This window comes from Lepisma saccharinum, chromosome 2, assembly GCF_977018435.1.
Source record: "Lepisma saccharinum chromosome 2, izLepSacc3.1, whole genome shotgun sequence".
In the NCBI taxonomy this organism is placed as follows: domain Eukaryota; kingdom Metazoa; phylum Arthropoda; class Insecta; order Zygentoma; family Lepismatidae; genus Lepisma; species Lepisma saccharinum.
Window position 1 is genome coordinate 26,967,424 of NC_139230.1, and position 20,694 is coordinate 26,988,117.

The following is a 20,694-nucleotide window of genomic DNA, read 5'->3' on the forward strand; positions in this document are numbered from 1 at the left end:
TGTAACACACTGTGATAACCAACTCAATCAATCAATGTAGTTGTATTATTGAGATATTTATTGCATAACCATTCTGCTACATGTTGAAACTTGGTCCGATTCTAGGACACCCAGCCTCTCCATCTGCGTAGGGTGACCAGACGTCCTCTTTTAGCTGGACATGTCCTCCTTTTTAGGTGTCTGTCCGGCATCCAGGTGAATTTTTTTTAGAAATCGCTAAATGTCCTTTTTTTTTTTTTGGAAAGAGTATAGAACTGACCATAGCATATGTGCTGCATAGAGAATGCTTTCACACATATCGATAAGCATTTAACCTTTAGACTCCCGAGCAGGCTTACGAAAGTACTCCTGTTCTCGCCTGGGCTTCTCGGCAGGAATGTTAAATTCGAACACTGTTTGGAGGAAAATTATAACAACTCTGGCACTATGGGAGCAATCTACTTTGGATAACTTTTGTTTTGCAGCTAAAACATCAGCGCATGCAACCGTGTACAATTCAGAACGCCGGACTGAGGAAGGGGGCTTGGGGGGCATGACCCTTGAATTCCAATGGAAAAATCATAAAAATCTGGAGTTTTCCCCTCTTCTCCCACTATTTTGGGGAGAAGGTGCAAACTTTATATTCTTTTCAAAGAATGGACATTTCTCAAGAGAACGAAACATGTTTCATGTTCTTGGGTGCCATACAAGTTGAATAATAATAAGCCAAAATTGAATTATTATTTTTTTTACGAAAAATAGGTAATTTGCATTTTTGGAGGAAAATTGTTATAACTCGGGCAGTATGGGAGCAATCTACTTCGGATAAGTTTTGTTTCTCAGCTAAAACATCAGAGCATGCAACCGTGTACAATTCAGAATGCCGGACCGAGGAAGGGGGCCTTGGAGGGGGGGGGGGGGCGACCCCCGAATTTCAATGAAAAAAAACAAATATCTGGAGTTTGCCCCTCTTCTCCCGCTGTTTTGGGGAGAAGGTGCAAACCTTAGTATTCTCTTCAAAGAAAGGACTTTTCCAAAGAGAATGAAACATGTTTCATGTTCCTGGGTGCCATAGAAGTTGAATAATAAGCCAAAATGTGAAACTCTGTTGTTTACGAAAAATAGGTAATTTGCATATTGCTCAGAAAATTGTTATAACTCTCGCACTATGGGAGCAATCTACTTCGAATAACTTTTGTTTTTCAGCTAAAACATCAGAGCATGCAACCGTGTACAATTCAGAACGCCGAACCGAGGAAGGGTGTTTGGGGGGTGCGACCACCGAATTTCAATGGAAAAAAAACAACATACAAATCTGGAGTTTGCCCCCCTCTTCTCCCACTATTTTGGGAGAATGCGTGAACTTTAGTATTCTTTTCAAAGAATGGATATTTCTCAAGATAATGAAACATGTTTCATTCATGTTGAATAATAAGCCAAAATGTGATTTTTTGGGTTTTTTTACGAAAAATAGGTAATTTGCCAATGTGAATTTCCCAGGCTTGCTCCAGACCTGTGTCAGAGTTTCCACCCAAACATCTGGGAACTGAACACTATCACTTTCCCGACTGAGTCATTAGTAGGGGGTGGATTTATAGGCACTAAAACCTCTGAAATAGGCAGTCAAACAGGCACCAAAATGATAAAAATAGCCACTTAAAAAGGCACTGAATGTGAACTTATTTCAGTTTTCTTCTTACAATGCACAGTTATACTGCATTAGCACTTCAGTTTATACATAAAAGTGCACTAATGGTTAACAAACTATTAATATTCTTTTGATCAAAATTCACATTTGCGGGAATCGTCAGTTAAAGTAATTCCCACATAAGCGCTTGTGCTAACGACTGTGCAAATTTGAACAAATGATGAAAAAACAATTTGCACCATTGTAACAAAAAAATATAATAATTAAAACAATGTTCCAATTGAGACCCTCAAATCTGGCGAATACCAGATTTCAGTCAGTACAAACTAACATCATCGTCAAAGCCATACATCTTTCAATGTAGGGAAAGCCAAAGGCATGCAAAGAAAGCTAAAGTATGCAAAAATTGCAGAATAGACATTTTTTGACATTTTGGCACTAACTCTCAAAATAGGCATTTATAGGCACTATAAAAATGTGTGTTTGGACTAGAAACACCATGAAACTAACCTTAAAAGTTAGGCCCCATGTTTTACTACAAAGGCATAAAATAGGCAAAATTCCGCACCCTAGTCATTAGTATTATTCTAACTCATTGCTTCACCCTCTGAAACTGCTGGAATAAATGTAGTCTGTGCAGTTCCTTTTCAATTGATTGATTGGTTTATTTTACTTAGCTTTTCTGCCACTTTTGGCTAATCGTGAGGATGGGTATGAGCGATGATATGATGATTTTGATGAAGGGACACCCAGAAAGAACACCCATGCCCAGGCCGGGATTCGAATCCGGGATCGCTGGCATTGTACCGCGGTGTGCTACCTTCTCTGCCACGGAGGTTGGCCAGTTCCTTTTCGAGTTATACATACGTGATACAGAAATGCTTAATGAGAATTTTGATTAATAAGTAATATTTACTTTCATGAAATAACGAAGCAAAACTGTAAATTGAAAAATGAGCTTGTAAGAAAATATCCCGTTGTAATGGATGGAAGAAATGAATATGGGGTAAAGTGTAAGGTGGCTGTCACTTTCCCCTGCTGTTGAAAGAGTGATAGAAATGTTTGTGGCATTAAAATCATATTTCTCTACCCAATCTAAATACCCTAAAATTTTAATTTGGTTTTTGGAAATATGTTAAAGTGAATCTTACTTGTTACATTTGCATTCACTTGTGGGGATATTTCATTCTAATATCCAAGAATTAGAAAAGGAGTAATATTCTGGGTTTCAAATTGTAGATATTCTTTGTCATTTGTTAAATAACAGATTAGGAGATTGCTTTCTTTGCTTAAAGGTAAGTGGAAGTTATTGAAAGAGATCTTCTGAAAAGTATCTGTGAGCAAAATGTTGGTAAGATTTTTTATAGTGATTAATTTATGAGTAATGGCAAATGTGTTGCCATTTTTTGTGGTGTCCTCTTTTCGCCATGCTCTGTCCTCTTTTTTGAATGTGTGTGTCTGGTCACCCTACATCTGCATTGTTTTTTGACTCAAGTGAAAGTGACATTGTTCTCAGTTCATCTGACACAGAAAACTACAATGATATGAAAATGTATCCTAGATTCAAATTTAAACAGAACTGAATGCATTACGTTTTTACAAATATTGTGTACAACTTCATACTTTCTACCAGAAACTTGAATTTGAATTTAAAATTTTGGGTGCGTCAGCACTAAGGCTATTTTGCACCCATGACATTATACGGGGTCCAGCCCCTTACCATTACACATAACAACTCTAACGTTGTATAACTAAAACCATAAAATATTCTGACTTTCGTTAAAAGCTGAGGCTGTACACGGGCACTCAGCACACATAAGGACAAAAGAACAGGTCAACACAAACAAAATTATACTGGCCATGGGGCCAGTCGCCAGAGACTCGTTAGTCTGCAGTCCAGGGTGTACTATGTGGAAGTGAGGTTGACTATTGGGTGCACTACGTGGAAGGAGTACCCCTTACACCCCACCAGAAACTTAAATATTCCTTGTGCTCCCACCAAAAGACGAATTATTAAAAGTAAGGTTTGAAGTGTCATAATATTGTTTCATAATATATGTTTGAATAAAAGGAAGTTTATAGTTCATTTGAACTGAATATTTCACTTAGGGTATGAGACACCCAACCCATCATCAAATTATGTTACTTTTCTTTACCCATCAGTTCTAGTGTTAAAGAAAATTAATTTTTATGAATCAAGAAATTTGCATTAATTGAAGAAAATCCACCACTCTCGTAACACTTAGGGAAGGTTTTATATCATAATGCACAATGTAACACTTAAGGAAGGCTTTATATCATAATGCACAATCAGTATTATTATTAATATATGAAACTGTGTACAACTGTGATGAACATTGTGAAATAGGTGGGTGGCAAAAAATGCTCATTGTCAGATCTGAAAAATGTAGGCTTGCATGTGCAACAAGTATTCCTTCCCATTACTGCACCAGGCTGACCACTGTATGAAAAAGTACACAGAGTGATAAGAGTGCATTCGTACGGGTGTCAATTTCTGGCACACACAGGAGATTTACTATGTAGAAATTTAAGCAGAAAATGGAGCCCTGACAAGGCCTCAAACCCAGGTCTCTGGCATACTGTGCCATAGTTCCATTGGCATGCCAGACCTGCTCAATCCTGCATTTTTATTTAAGTTTCTACTATACATAGGTGTATATAATTATTATGTTATTACAGGAGATTTGTAATGAGATGAAAGACTAAGTCTTAAATGTTCATGTTCATCAATTCCTGACAACTGTCAATGTCCCACATTCATTCTTTCTTTGAAAACAAGAGAACTAGAAGCTAGGGTGACCTATTTTGCACTATGAGGGCTTTTGCAGACCCTGTGAAACCAATATGCTGGAAAAATATCGGCTGGTATCTGTAGATGAAATCCAACCAATACTTTCCAATACTGATACCACTGGTATCGGCTGATACCGATGTTGGCATCGGTATCAGCTCAGCCCTATAAAATATCCTCCCCCGAAAAACAATAACAATAATACAACACCCAAGCACCCAATAAATGTTGGGTGACATTTTCCTTATTTCACATGTTTGTGTGTGTGTATGTATGTGTAAATTCCACTATTCTTAAACAAAAAAGTGAGCAATTATAGGACATATGTTTTTATTATCAAACTTTTCTTTTCACATTAAATGAATTATATGATGATGATTCTGTTCTTGTTCCATGTACCTTTTTTTAAATGCAAACATACATTATCACTTTTCAATGATGGAAGCCATGTGTTTAATCCTGCTAGAAAATTGTTCTATATCATGAAAGATAAATACATTGGTATTCCTTACATTCTCACAACCAGTAAAACTAATTTTGATTATAAAGAAAATTCAGAAATAATAAATAAAAAAAAAATCAATATTTCTACAAAAGTACTTTGATTTATCAGTTCACAATTCTTCCTTATTAACAATTCTAAATTTTATGCCATTTGGATACAAAATAAGTAATGTGGGATAACCATTTACAGTATAAAATTGTTACTTTTATATAAAACACATAATTATACTCTTCTTCCTGTAGACACACACACTCAACACATACATATACAAATTACAAATAAAAAAAGCCATTCTAACACCCAGCACCATTTGAGAAAAAACTCAACATACCTGTCTTTAGTGAAATTAATTCCTGGATATAATTGATTTTCTGTTGGAAATTTCGTAAATGTTATCAATATATCTATTGGCATCATAAATTGAAGCATCCCACCGAATAACGCTGTTTGGCACATTTCAGTGAATGCGAGAACAACGGATAAAACCTGTTGTATGTTACTGGACTACAGTAGAAAAAACATAAAACCTTATGCAAACACAGAATCAATCTTTGAGCAACATCCGACTTTATGACTGGCCAGCTTGTAGCCTGTAGCCGCAGGGCTGCAGCATGATTCCACTGGTTACTCAGCACATTCCCAAAAGTGCCAAACAGCGTTATTCGGTTGGCTGCTTCAATTATTTGGGATAAAATTGTGAAAAATTACTTTTTAGTGTTAAAAAATCCAATCGCCTGTTTATAATGAGACGAATATAATTGCTTCCACAATTCAGTAACACACATTAAAAACAGAAAGAACTATTGCTTCAAGAAGTAAAAAAATGCTCCCCTGTGCTTAGCACCATGACATGTAGGCACATACAGAGTGTAGAGTTATTGTGTCACTCATTTTTTATCTTGACCTTATTTGGAGGAAGGAACATGCTCCATACATTGATGCCTCTGGCAACTCCCTTGGCATTCATTGGATTTAAGACTTGTCTATCCCCAAAGCTACTCTGACTCTAAACCCACAAGGAAAACAGAAACCAATACCAGTGTATTGGTACTGACGAACTCCAATAATGAAAAAAATAATGTAAAGTGTCTCTCAATGAGAGATCAAACATATGTGTTTTGCATTCTGTTCCAAAGCTTCATAAAATGAAATACCAATTGGATTTGCTTTGATTTTTGCGATGGTGAGTATGAGTGATGAAATTGATGAAGGGACACTCACAAAGAACACCAATGACCAGACTGGGATTCGAACCCAGGGTTCCTGGAGTTGTGGCATGCTGTGCTTACCATTATATCATGGGAGGTCAGCTTTTCCCAATTTGACATGTGGAAGATGGCACAGTGTGCACATGTATATTAGTGACCACTGGGAACAGAACATTGCATTAGACCTGGAATGGGTAACCACAACAATATAACTTTGCTTGGTAGTCAACTTGGGATCACCTTGTAATCAAGGAGTCCCAAGTTTAATACCTAGTGAAGGGACATAGTGATTCAGATCTCACTTTAGATCCAGTCCTAATAACCCTTTCAGTGCATAAAGTGGACTTAAAAACAAACTCAAACAATCAAACTCCCCCAAGATTGTGCGAGGTGGATTGGATATATGCCAATTTTTAACTCTCATAGTAACAAGAGAGGAGTGAGACTTTATGTAGTTGGCCTATGGTTCCATCCTAATTGGTGATGATGTTGGATTTCTTGTTAACGAAAGGCTTGGTGGACTTCAAAGCTATTTATGTAGGAACAGTGGTGGAAAACTTTTGTCAGGAAACTGCCTCCCACATGGCAGTTACATGATGAGTAAGAGGACATGGAAGATGATGAAGGGGACCTTAAACAATTTTCAATTTATGGTAACATGAAACAAAACACACACACATGCACAAAATATTAAGTGGAGCACTACCATGCAATGCAAAAGACCAAATTTCAGTGCTGGCTTGGGCTACAATTGCCATTAATTTTTAATAAGTTATTATACATTATTTGTATGTTACAAGCTATTTCGTATATATTTTTTAGACAGATGTGATTTTCAAATAGTGGGATGTATTAAATTATTTTTAATGATAAGTGTCTTTTTCTGTAAACCTAACATCAAAATTATAAATTTTGTAGAGTAAGCTCTTTCTTGAGGCTACAACCTGTTCATAAAATAAATTCAGATTTTAATATTGTGTGCTGTATGCAATTTGTTTCAATATTTTTAAACTCTCACCTGATCCACTCTTGACATTATGAATGAATGGAAGCCAGTTCTGCAGCTGAGTGCATTGAGAGGTCAACTTTTGATCTCACCACAATTTTCTGGGTTTGAGTCCTGGCCTTGGGCATGGATGTTCTTTGCGAGTGTCCCTTTGTGTAATGATCGCTCATCCTCATTATTGCAATTAGCAAAAAATGGCAGAAAATCAACATAACACAACAAAAATACAAATTAATGAATGAATGGAAAAAGGTTCAGAATTAAGAATTACAATGGAGTAATAAATTATTGACTAGAGTCTTACATTATATTCATTCTGGAGACAAAATTAGAGGGGATGGATATTTTGATCTGTGTGCTAGCATTTGGGGATGTCAGGATGAATCAGGGAGCCTAGTTTTTGCTTCAACAGTCTTTAACACCAAAATCACTTCGCCACTTGATGATGTTAACCAAAATCTTTCATTCACCATAATATATAAAATATTAAAATTACAGCTTGTTTGAAGAAAAATAGACTCCACAAAGTTACAAGTTTATCACGAGTGGAAAGAAAGCTACAATCGCTAGCAACACATGACAATTCCCTTTGATTAAATCAACCCTCTGTTTTATCTTGCAACAACTATGGTATCACAACACAAGTGAAATCTACATTCTATAACAGGAGAAACTCAGTGTAAAACTGCAGTGGAAGACACTAACAAATTCAATTACAGATTAATTGTTGGAAATATATATATATATATATATATATATATATATATATATATATATATATATATATATATATATATATATATATATATCTTTATATTTTGATGGTAGTAAATAGTTATTGATATGTAAACCAACTTACTCATGGTCCAATGTAAACTAAATTGAAAAGCTGAGAATTAAGTGGCTATTAATGATGTCACAAAACACGACACATTCTTAGCTGTTGTAAGAATTTCAAATTATCTACATTATTAAGTGGTATAGTAAGATTATATTACATATTTAAATATGAAATTGCATTCTTTGAAATTCAATATCAATAACCGCATACAATAATTCTGAACCCTTCAAATGTTCCTCTTTCTTTAAGATTAAAGTTATTAAAATTTACATGAAATTTTACAGAAGCAAATCAAGACAGTTGTACATTGGGAGTACCATAAAAGTTGAAATCTCAAAATATGGTTAGTCAATAAGATCACATAGCTTCCATCATGAAACAATAGCACAATATTTCATATTAAATAACCTGAAAACAATGCATATATACACAGCTCATCAGATCAGATGAAACCCAATAACACAATGTAAATCTTCCACACATGCAAATTGAGAAATTGAAAATTCCATCTAAAATTATCACCAAATAGAAATACCATATTGGGGAAAACTAACATTATTTTTCAAGTCACATGTATAACATGATTATGTATAACTATGGATTCTATTTGTGCATACTGTACAGCTGCTTTCACACAATGCAGACAAAAATAACATAAGTTTGGTTCATAAACAAACAAGCAAATGACACGTCTCACTGTAAAACACACTGCATGAATGATCTTTGATGTAATGAACCATGAGATATTACACATGAACATGACAACTTTTACCACGGTCTCCTTCAGCCTGTATAGCTTCAAGAGTTCTGTAAATTCTTCGAAAACTGGGGCGGTTTGAAGGTTTACGATTCCAGCACAATTTCATCAAGTCATACAACGACTTTGGAGTGTTATCTGGACACTGAAGCACATTTCCTTCCTTTATGTATTTCACTACTTCCTCGTGTGTCATGCCATAGTATGGCTGTAGAGCGAATGAAAATATCTCCCACAGACAAACACCGTAAGCCCACACATCTGATTCCACAGTGTACTTATTATAAAGAATGCTCTCCAGAGGCATCCACCTGATAGGTATGGCATCGTGCTCGTCCCCTTTGTAATAATCCTGCAAGTAAATTTTTTGGGATAAGCCAAAGTCAGCTATTTTGACCACCATGTTCTCGTCGATGAGGCAATTTCGCGTGGCCAGATCCCTGTGCACAAACTTTCGATCCGATAAATAAACCATCCCAGCTGCTATCTGACGGGCAACGTTCACCAGATCAATATGAGTTAGCTGGACATCGCGGAACACTTCCCCATCTCCCTCTAAACTACGCACAATATAGTTGCTAGGTGAACATGAACGAAGGAATTCATTGAGATCTCCTCGACCCATGTACTCAAAGAGAAGACACATAGGATGGCCAACTGCGCACACGCCAAGTAGTTTCACAATGTTAGGATGATCAAACTCTGCCAGAAGACACGCTTCTCGTTCAAAATCTACTTGAAGATCTTCAGAGGCTTCTTCTTTCAGCATCTTCACAGCTACTAATGTGAATTCTTCTCCTTTCACCAATCCCGGAGCTTTGGCCTGAAAGATGGATGCAGAAAAGTTAGTTACATTTGGCCCACGATGGACTCAAAATCTGTTGTAGGTAATATTTAAAACAAAGGGTGGTTATGCAATTTATTAATTGGAAACTAAGCATGTTTTTCATTAATTTAAGTTCTGATTTATATCTTTGCTCACAATAGCATGTCAAGACAAGTGCAAAGAATGGATTTTTGGAAAGGAGGGATCAAACACTTTCATGAATGTAGATAAATTTATCTTTTCTGTTGGCTTGAATATATTCCCATTTACATTTACCCCACACGATATCTTAAGGCCCTAAGCTACCCATTTCTCAATGATTTCAGATTTCCTACAGGGTGCATCAGCAAAATCTAGACAAAACAAACAGTGTGTTACAGCAAGTGTTTTTTTGTCAAAAACTTGCACTTACCAAACAGTCTTTTACATGTCAGTGAAGGGATCCTTTCCAAGTCCTGTTACTTCATTCACTGTCTCAATTATCTACCTGAAGAACAAACATGCCCTCTTAAACTGCTCTTGGTCCAAATCCGTAAATGCTGCCTCGATAGCAGCCTGGAGGGGGTGCCTGGAGTTGTTAGTAATCCTTTCAATAATACTCCACACGTAATAGTCCAGAGGGTTTAAATCTGGACTATTCACAGGCCTGAATTCCTCTTTACCAAAACATGTCCACATTGTCAGAGAACAAGTTTTGCACTAAATGGCTCACGTGAACCGATGTGTCATCCTGCAGAAAGATGTACAGCACCCTGGACGTCATGGTGGCCTCCCTCGCTCCCAAGGTGGTTGCTAATTTCCTAAGCACCTAGGTCTTCCAAAATGAGCTAACTGTTGGGCTCTTTGGACGATTGCCAGGTTCTTGCCATTTTCTTCAAATGTATTTTTCTCTCCGGGTTAGCAGAACCCTCCTCGGACTTTTCTGAGGCAGCGTGCTTGTGTGCGATGTCATTCACAGTTGATCTTGGGTACCCGAAAAACCTTATGATTTTAGTTGGCAAAATTCCAGTGTGAAGACCTTCAAATAATCGCCACTCTCTGATTGTATTCTACACTTGACCTTACTAACTCAGACATTTTGACATTCTGCATGTCTTTCACACATGTTTGGTGTCAACAACCAACTACTGCTGAAGTCAAAATTAATGAGAACTTCAACTTGAACTATGTTCAGATTCTGCCGATGCATGGTGTATGTATGACTAAGTCAATAGCACAGCTGATTATTGACTATACAGTTTCCGTATGTGTGTAGGTTCCTGGTAATGGTCATTTGGTAATCTACAGCTTCAACCAAAAATCTATTCTTGTAAAGACAAATTGGTAGAATTATTTCTCAGTTCACTGGATGGATGCTTACTTTCAATTTTTTTACATTTTCTGAAGTTCCTAATTTATTTTCATATGACCACACAAGCATTACTGGCAACTATTTATTTAGTAAGCTTACAATTACTTAAACACTAAGTATGTGCTGAACTGATGGTGCTACCAGGAAAGCGTATCTTTAAAAGTATGCTCTAGGTAAAACTATGCTTACTAGTATGATTAAAAAAATATATAAGATGTTTAAGGTCAAAGAATGCAAAATAAAAAGTGGATATTAAAAGTACTACAGTGCAGATAACACTCAAACACAAAACACATGATTATACAATACAATGATCGTTCCAAGAAAAAAAACATAAAACATGAATAACACTTTACATCTGTACTCATTTGCTATATGCTACAGTTGAAGCAAGGGCCAATGATTCCATCTCATGATAACAGTTGAAAATGGCAACATAGTTACATTTATGTATTACTGTAACTCTCTGTATAAGTTGTTAGCCCCTTTGAGACATGGGTCTCCCTGATAGTATAGTGGTTATACTGTCATCTGGTGGACACACATATAGAATTGGATTCCACTTTGAATCTCTATAGTCGATATGTGCATAAAGTGGACTTTAAAAAGCAAACTTCCCAGATTAACATAACGGGTGACTGCTTTAAAAAAAAAAAAAAAAAAAAAAAAAACTAGTTTCTCCTAACAAGAGAAGGTGGTTAGTATGTTACTGATAGAAATATACTATTTCTAGCTTTAGAAATCAAGATAAAAATACTTACCTGAAAAACTCTACCAAATGCCCCTTGTCCTAAGTCTCGAATGTAGATTATGTCATTTCTAGGAAATTCCAGTCTTTCTAACTTTGGATTAAGTTGTGCACCAGTTCTATGATATGCCAAATTGTTTGGTAGTTTGTCTAAATCAATATCCACCTCCTGCAAAAGTAGTGGTCATTATTATACACACAGTATTTCAAATTTTTGAACATTTTCTTTAAAAGACTACCACCATTATGTTAATGCTACTGATTAATGTTATCTCATTTTATACAGGTTAAAAATAAAATTGCATTAGTTACTTGCAGGACAGTGATGGCAATGAGAAGTTCTTATGTACAGGTAATTGGAAATTTATATCTACAGAATGAGAAAGCAACATCTACAAAAACAAATATACCAATAGTGAACATCTGACCACTTCTAATCGACTTTCAATCTCGCCACAAAATTCCTGGGATTGAGTTTCAGCCTGGACATGGTGAGTGTCCCTTTATCAATGGATGCCTCCAGGAACGTTCAACTTTGGAGCAAACAGAGGTAGCAAGGTCCCTGGAGGCACTTGCTACCTGCAGCCAACATAGTTGTCTGCTAGTGGCAAGACGGCAAACAGGCACTATGAGCAGAATAACTCATAACATAATTGTAAATATGCTATATAACATTGTTCGTAGTTATTGATATAAATGAATGTAGTTAGATATCTTGGTTAATGTTTCAATAAAGTTTGATGTGCAGTGTGAAAAGCATGGATCGTGAGGTGATTGTCAATTGTTATCAGCTGTTGCTTCCTGCTAGTCAACTCTGCATCCAGGAAATGCCATGAAACACCCAACTTAGAAATTGTGCTTTGCTCCAATGTTGAGCATTCCTGGAGGCACCCAGTTTCATCTAATCATCACTCATCTGCATCATTGTAATTAGCCAAAAGTGGCAGAAAGGCAATGTGTAAAATAAGAAAAATACAAATAAAAGATTTCTCTTCATTATCCTTAGTTATACCATTAGACTTACCAAAGAAAGTTGTAAAGACAGAAAACAATGAATGGAATCAATTGAAATTATGAATGGATTTTTCCATGATGCTAGTGTGACGATTTCATCTGACTCCTTGAGAAATCTCACATTTGTCCTAAATTTTACCTTCTCATTGTTACCAATGTTTATTTAAGCAAGACATAACAACGCAACAAAGTGGTTAGCATAGCACACTAAGATAGCATGGGTGTTCTTTTTGAGTGTCGCTTCATCAATTTCATCATATCATCACTCATCCTCATCTTTACGATTAGCCAAAAGTGGCAGAAATGCAAAGTAAAATAAGCCAAATCAATCAATCAAAGTAAGACATTACTTCCATTTGTTGCATTCAACATTACTTTCTTCACCAATACCACACATGCTTTGCTGACAGCACATTTTCACAACTGAATATCTGGAAATGTGCACTTTTAGTCGCCTGCTTAGAGAAATATTTACCATGTCATCATGAAAGCCAGCACCATTTCATTTATACATTGTGTATATGAGAAAATTAACGCAAAACTTTTCTTGAATCTTCCAGGTAGCCTAGTGGTTAATTCTTGTTGCCTTTAAATAAAGGAGTATCAGTTCAATTCTCACTGGAGGTACAAAACGACTAGGGTGAAATCCTACATTAAACTGTACGTGCAGTTCAATTAGCATCAAACTGGCTTTAAACAAACTTTTGCTACAGTTTTATTTTCACATGGAAAAAAACAAGCACTTTAAATCAATATCAAATGGAATTTTTTCACATTACACATGTCAACAAACATAACATTAACACATTTCCAGTAGAAAAAAACAAAAACAAAATCCACTAATGATAATATATGGGAAAAAGAGATGATAGTTGTTATTGAGTGTTGCTTTTCTGCCACTTTGGACTAATTGCTTAATGAGGAGCAGTGGGGGCGATAAGGGGGGGGCAGTTTACCCCCACTTTTTGCAATTTTTGCTCCTGCACTGTGCTAAACCTTATCTACCAAGGGAAAGCAAACTGTCTTTGCCCCCCCCCTGCTCCCTCCCTAGTTTTGGAACCCCATCACCACCACTGATGAGAAGTGATGATTTAGATGAAGTAGATGAAGAGACATTCACAAAGAAGATTTATATCCAGTCCAGGACTCAAACCTGGAAACTTCGGTGGTGAGATCAAGAGTTGACCAATTAACATGCTCAACCATAGAACTGGCAATAGTTGGTCTTTTTGATACACATGTGCACACACTACTTCGGTTGCATTCAACCTAAGATAAAAATTTATACATTTTCTGCAAATGGTTTACGAAAATAAGGTAGGAAAACCATTTGCCTCTTATCAATAGTTTGAATGGAACAATGAAAGATACTTGGCATTTCCTAACATTCCATTTTCAGACTTTTAGATTGGACATAGAGCCAAGGGAGGGATCGAGAGAATATCCTCTCAAAGAAAAATTTAGTGAATACATAATTATCTTTATAAAATCTACATAAGGAAAAAATACCTTGATAAACTGAAAACAAATAATTTTTATAGAACTGGGATATACTCATAAAAACAGGAAATGGTTAGGGAAATGATAAAAAAATAAATGACATTTGAAATATTATGGTGGAAACATTCTGACATGGTTTTGAAAGAAAATCTATCAAACAATTAAGATGAAATTCTATAATGCTTCTATATATTGTACAAAATTCCCTCAAAAATTTAAACTGGTATTTCTGTGTTCTTTTCCCTGGATATGTGCCTGTCCCAGAAAGTCCATCTTTAATTGTTTAATCATATACCTATAAACCATCAAACTAATTTGAATTGGAAATGTTATTGTTTTATATGCAATCAAGGTAAGTATGAAAAAGAGAACATCAAAAAAATAACAAGTGATTAGTCTGAAACATACACAAAGTGGCCTTCAGGTTTGTAGACTTCTCATCCAGTGTCTTCACTTAATTAGTTTTTTTCATTTACTCCTTCCATTGAAATTACTTCAAATTTATGATGTTGCAACAATCTTTCCTAAACAATGACATATTTTTTTTTCTTCTGACTCCAAACACCATATCATACATGAATTTGCTGTATTCTCAAGATTTAATTGAAATATTTGCATACTTGTATTTTACAACTTTTTCAGTTAAAATTCTGATACTTTTCTTTCCTTTTATAATCCAATCTTTTATTTCATTTGAGCTTTCCTTGTAAACAAAGGTACACATTCTGATTTTATGAATCCCACAATTTCTAACAATATTAGCTTAGCATTAGAAAATAATTTATTCATTTTGTTGCTTGTGACATCCGTTTTTTGGTTAAAATTATTGTGGAGAGATTACTCATCCCACAATAAATTATACTGTATATTTGACATCATTTCTCAGTTCAAGTTTGGTTTCTGGTTAGGTATCCCTTCACTTTCCTTCATTGGACAATACTTCTCTCTTTCATCTATGCAACATTTTTCACTATTCTATCTAAATTCATATTTGTCTTCTCTCTTGTGACATTTTAAATACTTTGTATACAATTTCAGTCCTGCGCCATGGCCATGAATGAGTAGCATAGCCCGGTCATGGAAACCCACAGCAATGACTGGGGGTTCATCTTGCTGACCACACGTCACTCCACAACTGGTTGGCTGATCTCTGCTGAGGCACGTGGGAGTGAAGCCCACAGTCAGTAGGTATGCCTTGGCCCTCAAGGGCTGTTCTGCGATGGGTTATATAGCATTTCAAATCTTCCTTTATTTTTTAACCAGGTCACATAATTTGACTGACCACACCTCTCTTTAAAGCAACCCAAAAGTATAGATCAAGCAACAATTTGATGATGGAACACTGGATATTTGAAATCAAGTTTGATGGATAGCATGCTCTTGCCTTTATCAACCATAAGCATGTTCAATTAAAATCCCGGAACAAGCAGCTTTTTATTCACCAGTGTTTTGTTCAAATTTATGTTTGTACTGAGATCAATGCTAATACAAAAGAAGCGAAAGGAACGTATTTTATTTCCAAGTAATCAATGAATCCCACTTTTTCGGTATCATATTATTTTTTTAATTTATAATGAATTTTTATTGTATCTTCTGCATTAGATCTTTATTTCATTAGTACTTCTAATTATATGCCCTACAAAGTAATTAAACATTAAATTTACACATTCTCACATCAGTGTGATATAGATTCATGTTCTCATTCATCGAATATCATATGAAGTTTTCAACAAAGAATTACGAATTTTAAATCCAACTGTTCCTTACTTTCTTTGAAAGGCACTCACTATTCCTGTAGTTTCAAAATATTTTTTTCAATATAATTAGCATTCAGTGTCAGATTTTTATGTGAATACATTGTCCATAAATTTATGCATCAGTTGAGCATGGCTTATAAATTTATATTGAAAACAGAATTGTATTTGAGAAAACAAACATTTTTAATGTCAACAATCAAAAGTTTCAAACAATTCAACAACATATCAATAGGGCTATAATGTAGGGAGAACCCTATTCCATTATTCTTATTTCTAAACTTTTTATTCTGGTTTTATTTGTACTTCCATGTAATGAACATTGTATCGTTTGTTAGTGCTGATTCCATTTCATATATATGAAGCCAATATTTTAAGTACTTCTGTACATGATCAGTATTTCAGATTCATCCATGCTTCATGGTGTCTTCTTAGAAGGAAACTCCAAGACCTTTGATTGCTTCATATCTGCTTAAGAAATGCCATGAATAGACACTTCGTCTGGCGACCATTCAGTGGATATTTTCTGACTCTCTTCCAGACATGCCATTTCAGTCTTCATTATCAGACAACTCATATTGCATCTATGTTGTCACAAATTTCACATAAGATATCTGAATCTTTCCACAATATCCAATTCATTCTTCTCAATACACTATTCTTCAGCTCAATCATCACTGTCTTTTGGCGATAATATATATCCTGAGAACGGTTTTATCATTAAAGTTAATTTGGAGAATTCACATACCAGAAAAATGGATCACATTGAAGCAAAAATCTATAAAGTTACATGCAATTAAGTATTCTCTGCGTTACTTATATATCTTCAATTTTTATAATATAAAATTACAGTTGGCAGTTGCTTACAGTCAGTAGTTAGGAAAGAACTGTTGTGTTGGTAGTTTTGTATCCACTTGACCATATCATTAGTGTGTGGTTATTTTATTTGTTGTGTTCATCACAAAACTCAATAACTGACATAATTCAGAATAGTAATTATATTTGCTTCGGTGTTAGTTTAAGTGGTAATTGTCATATAAATTTCTTCAGATTCTTGTTCATTTTGAATTTGTATAATATATATAATTCCAACATAATTTCTCACATTAAGAATCTTTAAATATGAAATATTAAATTGCAAACAAATGGTGTTTCCAATAGAAATAATTTTTAAGTAACAGTGTAAACTGGAAGACATGCTGGAAGAAGAGTCTACAAATCAACTGAAAGCCACAAAATAACTTTAAACCCAAACAATTATTGTCAGTTGCAGAGTAGATTATGATGAGAGCACCTTGAACTGGTTTCACTATTATTATTGTATTAACCTGAAGAAATAAAATATGAATCAGTGAAACTAAGAAATTTACATTACACATGTTATATAAAACAGAAGGCTTGACTAGACTGGCCACATACTGGATACAATGAAATGGTCACAGATAAAACAGTTCATTAACTTCTTTTATATAGTAGCAATCAAATATATTTAAAAGAACAATGGCCTAGTCTTGTGATGCATCATATGTGTACATATCTTCATGAGAACTAGTTTCAACATACATGTACAAAGGACAAAATGCACAGACATTTTTGCTGGCACAGTGGCCAAAATGTTAACTCATTGATTTTCGGACTTGCCACCAAAGTTCCCAGGTTCAAATCCCAGCCTCAGCATGGGTGTTATTTGTGAGTGTCTCTTCATTAATTTCATCTCATCATCACTCATCTTTATTATCTTGCCAAAAGTGGCAGAAAAGTGATGCTGAAGAAGAGAAATACAAGACAATTCAAAATGCATTTTTCAAAATGTCAAATATAATTATACTATAAAACTTTCAATTTTTGTATTTTAAATATCTTAAATAAAGAAAAATACAACTCAATACAATGGAAAATACATTCTTCAAAATGTCAAATATAATTATGCTCTAACATTTTTATTTGCGTATTTTAAATATATTTGGCTATGAAGTAAATGAATATTACATATATTCTGGAAGACTGAATATGATGATAATCATTAGAGCTAGGATTTTCATGACTTAGCATATTTTCTTTGGTAAGGGTGATGTGTTCCCCAAACATAAAGAAATTCATATTATGAAGAAACTAATTAAATTAAGGTGCTTTTTAAGTGCATATTTTGGCATATTTGGCCATTTTTGCATTTTCAAGAAATATAGTCATTTTCGAAGTGATTTGTTTAAGATTCGTTCTTACTCCCATGTTTACTCGAATTTTTTTTTTTTGCGCTGTAGCAAAATCTTTTTCATTTTTATTTGAAAATTTAGAGAAAGTATTCACTGTGCATTGCAATTCAGGGCCCATAAAGTGAACTAAAAATAGTATGTATGTGAAAATATCTCAGCATTTAGATATTGATGTTTGAAACAGTCCAGTTATAAGGGCATATTTTTCAAATTATAGTGCATATTTTGTAAAATGTTAGGTTGTAAAAGCATATTTTATTTTGCATATTTTGGTGATTTTTAGGTCATAAAAATCCTAGCCCTAGTAATCACACTAAATGCACAATTTTCATTAATACAGAACCAAAACTATACAACTAAAGTATTTAAATTTTCTGATTGACTCAAAAGTGATCCATGATAATTTTGAAGCAAAAATTTGTAGACTGATGTGGCATAATTGCAATATAATATTTAAAAAGCCTAAAATGATGTAAGTTCAAAGTAGGGATGGCCAGATCCGGATCCGGAATTTTCGGATCCGGATCCGTTTTGCCATCCCACATGCGCTTCTTTGGAAAGTAAGAATGTGCTTATAACATAGGCCTATTGTTATCTGCTAATATATATATATATATATATATACTATATATATAATGGATAAAAGCAAGGAGGGCCAAAAGGGCTAAGTAAAAATCAAATAAGGTAAAAGGAAACACTCACCGGACAGTAGGAAAATTCAAAATTTTCGCTAATTTATAGCATCATCGGTGTGAGAAGAAACAGAAGACGGAACCGGAAGTTGGGGTCCTGCAGAGTTGCCAGGTCCCCATTGAAGAAGAAGCGGTGCGTAGAACGAAAAAAACACTGTTTCGTCACCAGGCTCGTCGTAAACTGTGAGTGGGTAGGATGAGTTGGGAGGGAGGGCGGGAGGGTGGGTGAGGGTTGGGCATTACTGGGTGGCCTTGTTCAGGCCAGGTGGAGTGGTTGCACTCATGGCCGATATATAGGCCCTCTCCCATCTTTTGCGAACAGAGGTGTTGGCTGGTTGGGGTAGGAGGTGGATGATCGCTACCCGGAAGCAGTCGTTGAAACTGATGTTGTGGTGGTTGGTGTGGACGGCGACAGTGAAGTCCAGGTTGTGGGTGGAGGAGCGGTGGTTATTGATGCGGAGGTTGAGGGCCGTTGATGTTTCCCCCAGGTAAAAATCACCACAGATGTTGCAGGTGAGGATGTAGATAAGGTTTGAGGCATGGCAGGTCCCTTTGGGATGGAGGGTAAATTTGCCAGTGGCCGTGTGCACCTGGAGGGTGTGAGAAGTGATGAGGATGGGACAGGTCTTGCACCTGGGTCGGTTGCATTTATGGGCAGGGGGGTGTTGGATGTGTGGTGAAGGAGTGTTGTGGACCAGGATGTTTTGGAGGTTAGGGGGGCGTTTGAAAACCACCCTGGGTTTGTCGGGAAATATGTTTTTGGTTTCGGGATCACTGTGGAGGATTGGGAGAAGAGAGTGCAGTGTGTGCCTGATTTTGTTGAGGTGGGGATGATATTGGGTGATGAGTGCAGGTGGGTTGGTGGCAGCAGGTTTCTTGGTGGTAGTGGTATGTGAGGCAGCTCGTGATATTTGCTTGGTGACCAGGATGGAGGGATATCCACGGTTAACCAGGGCCTGGTGTAGGCGGAGGTTATAATTCTGGCGGGAGGTGGGTGAAGTGTTCAGGCGCTGTCCCCTGAGGGCCAGAGAGAATGGAATTGCTTTTTTGGTGTGGAACGGGTGGGAGCTGGAGAAGTGTAGGTATTGCATGTGGTTGGTGGGTTTTATGTGGATGGAGGTAGTCAGGTGTCCTCCCTCGATGTGCACGTCCACATCCAGGAAGGTGATCTGGTTGGGGGAGTGTGTTCAGGTGAATTTTAGGGAACGGAAGTGGTTAAGTTGGTCCAGGAAGGCTGACAAGGATGGTTCTCCATGTGTCCAGAGCATGAAGATGTCGTCGATGAAGCGGAGCCAGAGGAGGGGTTGGAGGGGTTGGGTAGCCAAAAACTCTTGCTCAAGTTGGCCCATGAAGAGGTTTGCATAGGATGGGGCCATTCTGGTACCCATGGCTGTACCTCGGATCTGTAGGAACTTTTGGTTTTCAAAGCTATAACTCACCTACCGAACGAATCTCAGCCTTTGTTGACTCCCATCTCCAGTCTCTTGTGAAAGCTCTGCCCTCCTACCTCCGTGACACCAACCACTTCCTCCAGAAAATCAGCACCCTCCCACCATTGCCCCCAAATACCATCCTTGCCACCATTGATGTCACTTCCCTCTACACCAACATACCTCACTCCCATGGCCTCCGCTCCATAGAATTCTATCTCAATAGCAGACCCAAACCTCACAACCCCAGCACCAACTTCCTGACCCACCTAGCCCACCTTGTCCTCACTTGTAACAACTTCACCTTTGAAAACCAAAATTTCCTACAGATCCGAGGTACAGCCATGGGTACCAGAATGGCCCCATCCTATGCAAACCTCTTCATGGGCCAACTTGAGCAAGAGTTTTTG

At 36.3% G+C, this 20,694-nt stretch overlaps 1 protein-coding gene across 2 annotated transcripts in view; it reads right to left on the minus strand.

Moving 5' to 3' along the window:
- Positions 1-7,961: 7,961 nt before the first annotated feature.
- Positions 7,962-20,694, minus strand: part of LOC145983967 (tyrosine-protein kinase transmembrane receptor Ror2-like) — a 607,910-nt gene continuing 595,177 nt past the window's right edge. For both annotated transcript variants that reach the window (XM_083117192.1, XM_083117191.1), the window contains 2 exons: positions 11,695-11,850; positions 7,962-9,579 (listed from right to left, as the gene is read on the minus strand). In XM_083117192.1, coding sequence (XP_082973318.1) covers positions 8,746-9,579; positions 11,695-11,850 — 990 coding nt within the window. In that variant the 3' untranslated portion in view covers positions 7,962-8,745. The remainder of the gene's footprint in view (positions 9,580-11,694; positions 11,851-20,694) is intronic.